Source organism: Sinocyclocheilus anshuiensis, unplaced genomic scaffold, assembly GCF_001515605.1.
Source record: "Sinocyclocheilus anshuiensis isolate Anshui unplaced genomic scaffold, SAMN03320099.WGS_v1.1 scaffold815, whole genome shotgun sequence".
NCBI lineage: Eukaryota > Metazoa > Chordata > Actinopteri > Cypriniformes > Cyprinidae > Sinocyclocheilus > Sinocyclocheilus anshuiensis.
The window spans coordinates 332,321-340,336 of record NW_015549621.1 but is presented as its reverse complement, the minus strand read 5'-3'; the positions used below and the strand labels follow the sequence as shown (position 1 = coordinate 340,336).

The 8,016-nt window shown below is 39.2% G+C and overlaps 1 protein-coding gene across 1 annotated transcript in view; it reads left to right on the top strand.

Annotated features, from left to right (window-relative positions):
• The window catches only part of LOC107659432 (DNA-dependent protein kinase catalytic subunit-like), a 41,633-nt gene that overhangs the window by 5,132 nt on the left and 28,485 nt on the right, over positions 1-8,016 (top strand). Inside the window, 16 exon segments of the mRNA XM_016448380.1 lie at positions 452-542; positions 676-839; positions 961-1,113; positions 1,660-1,767; positions 1,898-2,124; positions 2,254-2,348; positions 2,436-2,535; positions 2,654-2,787; positions 4,090-4,311; positions 4,434-4,663; positions 4,858-5,066; positions 5,365-5,497; positions 6,267-6,425; positions 6,566-6,769; positions 7,093-7,272; positions 7,367-7,446. Coding sequence (XP_016303866.1) covers positions 452-542; positions 676-839; positions 961-1,113; positions 1,660-1,767; positions 1,898-2,124; positions 2,254-2,348; positions 2,436-2,535; positions 2,654-2,787; positions 4,090-4,311; positions 4,434-4,663; positions 4,858-5,066; positions 5,365-5,497; positions 6,267-6,425; positions 6,566-6,769; positions 7,093-7,272; positions 7,367-7,446 — 2,489 coding nt within the window.

Genomic DNA, 8,016 nt, shown 5'->3' with positions numbered 1-8,016 from the left:
AAATCGCCTTTAAAGTTGTCCAAATGAAGTACTTAGCAATGCATATTACTAATCAGAAATTAAGTTTTGTTATGTTTACAGTAGGAAATTTACAAAATATCTTCATGGAACATGATCTTTACTTAATATCCTAATGATTTTTGGCATAAAAGAAAAATCGATCATTTTGACCCATACAATGTTTTTTTTGGCTATTGCTAAAAATATACCCAAGCGACTTAAGACTGGTTTTGTGCTCCAGGGTCACAAATATAATTGCATGCATGCACAGTAGTGATGCGCGGATGAGCTAAAACCCCGACCCACCCGATCCGCGGATTATCCGCAGCGCCCGCGGATATAACCGCCATCCGCGCATCACTAATGCACAGGTATTCAATGGCTTGTTTGTAACAATGGTTATTTGAGCACATTGACAGCGGTGTCCTGATGTTACTGTGGTCTTCTTTAGGGAGATGAGTCTCCGATTGCTGTTGTGAGACGCAGGGTGGTACGTCTGCTTGGATACTTGGGAGGACAGCTCAACAGGAGCCTTGTGACAGGTTGTTTTGTTTCTGCTGCTTTTAAATAAATTCATCATTGACCACCTTAAATGGCCAGCACTTGTTCACTTTGTTTGCTTGTTCTTACTAAAAAAATGAGCTCTTTTTAAAGATTTCTCTTATCTAATGCAAGCTGTTTCTGCGGAGGACATGATGAAGCGTTTTGTAGCATGGGACTGTGAGAAAAGGCTGAGTTTTGCCGTGCCTTTTAAAGACATGAAGCCTGTGATCTACCTGGACTCCTTCTTGCCACGGGTTACAGAGCTCGCATTGTCCTCCAGTGACAGACAAACTAAAGTAATCATAGTCCTCAGCCATCTTAGCTAATTTTCTTGCCATTGTTGATAAAGTTCATGAATGTTTTATTCATTAACCCTATAAATTCAGGCTAAAATGGAAAATTCTGTCTGGTGTGTAGGTGGCAGCGTGTGAGCTTCTGCATAGTCTGGTCATATATATGGTGGGTAAAGGAGCCCAGATGACAGAAGATGACAAATCTGCTCCTCCCATGTACAACCTACACAGAAAATTCTTTCCTGTTCTTCTACGCTTGGCCTGTGACGTCGACCAGGTCTTTTACCTTATGTGTGCTATAAATGTGATTAAAACCGTTTTTGTTCTTCATCAGTCATTGTAAAGCAGTGGTTCTCAACATTTTTGCATCCAAGGTTGCCTATGTAGGTATAAGATATTTCCTCTAGTATTCTCCTGTAATAATGACACACCTGCTTGTTTAATTAACGTTTTAATTAGCAGGAACTAGCATAGTCAGTAGATTAAGATAATTAATCCTGATTAATTTCATGCCTCAAAATGTTTCATTAATGGTTCTTCAATAAAAACACAAAAAATGGAAAAAAGTTACATTTCTCTTTATACATTGCACAACTTTGATTTTTACATTTTGAAGTTATTTACAGTAAGTTATTTAATTTTTAATGAATGAATGAGTGATTTATTTGAAGTAAATTCAAGTAATTTTCTGGCCCCCTTGGAAGTTTGCTGAGGCCCCTGGTTGAAAAACACATAGTTTCATATGTACGTTTTGTCCCTTTTCATCAGACTCTTTTGCAATCGTGTAAATTTCACAAACACTGAAATGTTAATACTTCTTCAGGTGACGAGGCAGCTCTTTGAAGCTCTGGTAATGCAGCTTATCCACTGGTTCACCAACAACAGGAAGTTTGAAAGCCAAGACACAGTGGCAGTGCTGGAGGCCATTTTGGTGAGTAAACCCCCTATATAGACAAACTTTATTTCAATTCAAAATTGAGCCAGATTTACACTAGAAAGAATTACACCTCTAAATTTGTGTGGAAATATTTGCTGTAATTCTCTATGTTTGTGTTGCACAGGATGGCATTGAGGAACCGTTAGTTAGCACCCTTAGAGACTTCAGTGGCACCTGTATCCAGGAATTTGTCAAATGGTCCATTAAACAGACAACCCCCAAACAGCAGGAAAAGAGCCCAGCCAACATAAAATCTCTCTTCAAACGTATCTACAGCCTGGCCTTACACCCCAACGTCTTCAAGAGGCTTGGAGCTGCGCTTACCTTTAACAGCACGTACAGGCAGTTCAGGTCAGTGGTTGCATTAGATGGGCTGCATATACTGTAGCCTTTAACAATTCAGCAATAAATGTGAGAAATCTGTCTGTAGTGAATGCAAATGTTATGCAATGTTTATCCAAATACTGTTTTGTTTCTCAGAGAAGAGAGCTCTTTTGTGGAGCAGTTTGTCTTTGAGGTGCTGGTGGTGTTTGTTGAGAGTCTAGCTCTGGCCCACTTTGATGAAAAATCCCTGGGTAAGAAACTAAATTATTTTCTTTGTCAAGGCATCTTGTTTGATGGTCATGACTATTATCTTGGCTTTCATGTTATTGTCTACACAGGAACTGTCCAACAGTGTTGTAGCTCCCTGGATCATATGAAAAGAATCATTAAACACAAGGCAGACGCACTCAGTAAGAATTCCAAGAGACGTATGCCTAGGTAAACATACATTTGAGCATGTTATTATTTTTAAAACTTCTGTAAAGTAATGTAAATGCGTAAACATTTTGTGTCTTTGTTGTAGCTACTTGACAGACCTGTATTTTCTACTTTTCAGAGGTTTCCCTCCAGATCAGTCAGTGTGCTTGTCCGATGTAGTCATGTGGCTGCTGACCCAGTGTGGAAGACCGCAGACTGAGTGCCGACACAAAAGCATGGAACTCTTCTATGAGTTTGTGTCTCTGTTGCCAGGTACCACCAGGATGTTTATAATGAAGGCAAAACAGTGCTGTTATTGCCAGTCAGAGACTCTCCTCTTTGGAGAGTATTCATTGTCCCTCTTCAGAATTTGAACATAACTTAAAGAAATATAAGAGAACTGACATGAAATAACATGCCAAATTGTTCGATAGAGCTTGAAATTAACAACTGTAAAAATATTCAACATCCTGGAAAGAGAGTCTTTTTTTTTTGGCCAATCTCAGAATTTCAGGACATATGTCCTGAATTATTTACTGTGATTTCAATTTAAGACTATTACAGATTTTCTTGACAAGCTTGCTCTTAAAAATTCTGAAGAAATGTTTTATGCTGCGTCCCAATATGCCTACTTATACTACGCCCTTAAAGTATGTACTCTTTTGTTGAAGAAAAAGTACACACTTTTGAGTGTGAAGTAGAAGAGTAGACAAGCTTTGGGACATACTATCATGTCATACAGTTGCGTCTTTAACGGAGCGCTCTGTCGCACCTGTTACATGCCCCCTGTCACTGTAAACTGGCCTGTCAATCATCTTGTCACAGTTAACATCTTCCACATTTCATTTCATTTAACTTCCTAACGTATTGGAGAGTAATGAAGTAGCACGTTGATCTGCCAGCCGTGGGTCTTTATGCGGAGAACTCTGCTCATATCTTTTGCATGATGCATTTAAAAGTTAATGGCCAAACTAATAATGGTTTATAAAAGTTCACATTGTTGTTGTAGATGAAATATCCTAACACAGATAACATTAAATAAAAAATTTTAACAGGTTAAATGTTGATTATTAGTAACTCAAACCCCTTTGTCTAAACCTCTCTACTTAACCATCGGTCGCATCTGTCATGTTTGTAGTTTTTTTTTACGTTTTTTATTTGTGTTTGTAGTTCTGAACCGAATCATTTGTCAAATCGTAATGGATTGTGGGTAATATTAGCCATTAGAGTGTGCACGGATCCACACTTCAAAAATCTACCTGAAATAGTAGACCATCTGGGGACTTTGGCATACTCTTTTCAACATACTATGCTTTGGGACACACTTATTTTAATCTCACATACTATTTAGGATGGATAGTATGAACATTGTGACGCAGGGTCAGACGTTTTGCATGGATGTGATTTAGGTTTTTTTTTTTGCAGCTCTAACACAAGGACTGCATCAGAATTGCATATTAGAATGACCACTAAAATTATTAAGAAAAACAAATAAATTTTTTTTATTTAATGTGACTTTTAAACCTTTTTTTCCATATGCACACAATGTTTTTCCTCTGTTCTTTTTTCTGTCAGGTAATGCATCTCCTGCAGCGTGGCTGGATGAACAGGTGAACCAGCGTGGTCCAGGATTTCTCATTTCTTGTTTAGAAGGAGGCGGTTTACTCTCCCAACCTACTTTGAGAGATGTTGAATCCCCTTTCAGCATCAGAGGCACCTTACAATGGATGGATCTGCTGCTGGCTGCTCTTGACTGCTACAACACCTTCACAAACCTGCAACCCCAAAGGATCCTGGGTGTGTGAATCCACATCATAAAATGCCTAAACTTGCTACATTGCTAAAAATACATTGCTAAAAATTTCTGTAACTAACATTAATGCTAATAGTGTCGTACTCCATTTCCTCTCCTCATCCAGGCACTGGTGAGAAGTCCAGCTTTTTGCCAGCTCTCAGTTTCTTCCTTACAGAGCTGTCCATGCAGGACGTTCAGGCAGCCAGGGCTTGCTTCAAAATGGTTAATGCCGGTCAGTCACACTTCAGCCCTCGTGAGACAGAACAGTACAACTACAGCAAGTGCTCCATCATTGTCCGAATTCTGGAGTTCTCCACCATGGTACTGCAGAAATGTCCACAGGACCTCTGTAAGGTATGGTTGTTGTTGCTCTTATATTTAAGAGGCAACATAATAAATAAAAAAACAAAAAAAAATATTAACTTGACTTTTTTTACTCTATTTACTTTTGTTCTAAAAGTCTACATGCCCCATATCTAGTGAAGCTATCAGAGCATACAAAGTAAAAACATATTATGCTTCCTGACACTTTTTCACTTTCTCTTTAGATAATAGAGCCAGATGTTTTCAACTCTTCTTTTTTCTCACTGGTGGCGCTGACGGTGTGTGAACCCTCTTCCATTGGGTTTAACATGGCAGATCTGGAGGTGATGACTCAGCTGCCAAAAGTGTGCGCTACTTTGCTTAAAGCTTTGGCATCAACGCCTTACAGGACACAGCTGGAGAGTGGCATTAGGAAGAGAATAACCGTACAGAGGTCTGTTCAGTTATTAGTAAGGTTCAGTAAATTGAGTTGTGCGGTCTTTTGGTTGTTGCACCTATTCTGACACATTGGACAGTGGTGTTCAAAAGCCCAAATCTAGTTTGTGCTTTTTTACCAATTCCATTGCCCCTCCTTTTTCCTGTTGTCTCCACATGTACATTTGATATCAATTGGGGTTACGATTGAAATATTGTTGATGACACTTTTAAATGAACAGAATTATTTAGTATATGGTTTATATATGCACTTGTTTATTTATGTCTGTTTGTGTTCTCTGTCTTTTTTCGGACAGTGTGGAGGCGTTGTGTGCTATTAATCTGTATGAGGCAGACACCAGAGACAGTCATGCTAGCATGCATCTGTTACTTTCAGCCTGTAAGCAGCTTCACCTGTCTGGGCTGCTCAACTCAGTTCTACACAGTCAGGTACACACTGAATTAGGCCTGTCGCAATAATCAATATATTGACTTATCGCGCAATATATGTACATGACCTCAATAATTTTTAGTGACGCAATATTTCGCCCATTATATTTACTTACTTAATGTCACCGTGGTTTTTACATTCCACTTGCGCCTGTGTCTTTTGCAGTTTCTCGTACATAATGTGTAGTCATGAGGTGCTAGTTCAAATTTTAAAAATTCTTCTACAAAAAAAGTTTAATCTGCAGATATGGCCTTGTTTAGGGACCTGTGCCTTTGTGCATACGGACATCTGACTGCTAAGTAGTGATTGTGTTTTTCAGCAATAGTGTGCATCCTTAATTTACAGAGAAAAAGAAGGTCAGGGAAAAATCTGTAGATGGAAAAATCTCCATACAAGTTATTTGTGCATTTTTCTTTTTATGTACTTGTTACTTTGCACTTTTTGTTAGAAAATGTTTATTTACTATTTATTCAAGTTTTTAAAGGTATCTAATATTTTGATACTTAATTTCCATGATCTAAATATTCTTTAAAATTAATTGCATTATTTTGCTGTTACATCATGATTATATATTCAGTGGCATAAAATGGTCTTTAAAATTACAATTATATCGCTTATCGCAATTATTTCTTGGGCAATATATCGCACAACAAAAAGTTGTTATCGTGACAGGCCTACACTGAATAAATGAATGTTATTGTAGTTATGTTCAGTCTACACAGTGGTTACATTAACATTTAGGTTGTGATGTTTACGGGTTCTCTGTAGGATGCTAGTTATGGTCGCTCTCTGGGCTCAAAACTTCTCACTAGTGTGTATAAAAGCATTGCTCCTGGAAGAGACAGGAAGTCTCTGCCCTCCATGGATGTTGGCAGCAGGAAGTTGGGTGACAGACTTGTGCAGTTGGCATTCTGTTTGGGTGATCAGGCAAGTGGTGTGAATGACAGGTAAACTAAGGGAAGGACTAAGACATTAAAGTTAAAATTCTGTGGTTGTTTATGTTTTTGTATGCATCTGTTAAATTAATCAAATCTTGAAACCTGTCTTTATTTCCCTAAACAATTCAGAGTGAACAGACTGTTGGCCTTTTGCTGAACACCATTACGCTCTCCGTCCCTCTCTCTGGCAGTCTGAATCCTCACTTCCTCAGCTTCTCTCACAGAGAGTACTTCTACAGCCTCTTCCAGACATCTCTCAATACTGAGTTACTCCGCAGAGTGGAGCACACAGTGCCGCTGCTGCTGGCTGCAGCCAACCAGAACCCCTGCATGGTGAGCCATAAAACAAGATTGGGCTATGTTTCCTAAAAGCATTGTAAGCCTATGTAGATTGAAGAAACTACTCACACCAATGGCCCCTATGATCTGCTTAGACTTACGGTGCTGACAGGAACTGCAGTCCTGGTGAAGCTAACAGAAAACTCTAGTTGTTCTTCACTTCTTATGACTGAAACTATATATCTTGTTTTTTTTCTGACATGCTTTTCTTTGTCTGATTGGTTGGACATATACTACAAATAAGTGCTAGTGAGAGCGGCTTGACCATTCTCTTCATAAGCACTGCAATCTGTAAAGTTGTTTGACTGTCTCTTTAGGTTAGTGTTCTGCCGAATGGCATGTTGGATCATAGTTTCTGTGAGCGTTCAGTGAGAAAGTCCCAGTTGGCTGAACAGGTGCTCAAGGCCTGGGATTTACTCAGGCCGTGGTGGGAGGGTCCTGCAGCCTCACCAGAGAGCAAAACTTCAGTCCTTTCAGTGCTTGCCAAAGTGCTCCAGGTACCACATCAATTATACTTTATTTTCAGTGCATTGTGAAGTGCTAAAATGGGTACATGAATGTGATTTTAATTTAATTTTTTTCCCCCTACAGATCGATTCCTCTGTATGCTCCAATACAGATCACCCAGCATTCAATGCTGTGTTCACTACTTTCATAGCCCTTCTCACAGATACAGTGGGTACGGAAAGTATTCAGACCCCCTTAAATTTTTCACTCTTTGTTATATTGCAGCCATTTGCTAAAATCATTTGTTAATTTTTTTTCCTCATTAATGTACACACAGCACCCCATATTGACAGAAAAACACAGAATCGTTGACATTTTTGCAGATTTATTAAAAAAGAAAAACTGAAATATCACATGGTCCTAAGTATTCAGACCCTTTGCTCAGTATTTAGTAGAAGCACCCTTTTGATCTAATACAGCCATGAGTCTTTTTGGGAAAGATGCAACAAGTTTTTCACACCTGGATTTGGGGATCCTCTGCCATTCCTCCTTGCAGATCCTCTCCAGTTCTGTCAGGTTGGATGGTAAACGTTGGTGGACAGCCATTTTTAGGTCTCTCCAGAGATGCTCAATTGGGTTTAAGTCAGGGCTCTGGCTGGGCCATTCAAGAACAGTCACAGAGTTGTTGTGAAGCCACTCCTTCGTTATTTTAGCTGTGTGCTTAGGGTCATTGTCATGTTGGAAGGTAAACCTTCGGCCCAGTCTGAAGTCCTGAGCACTCTGGAGAAGGTTTT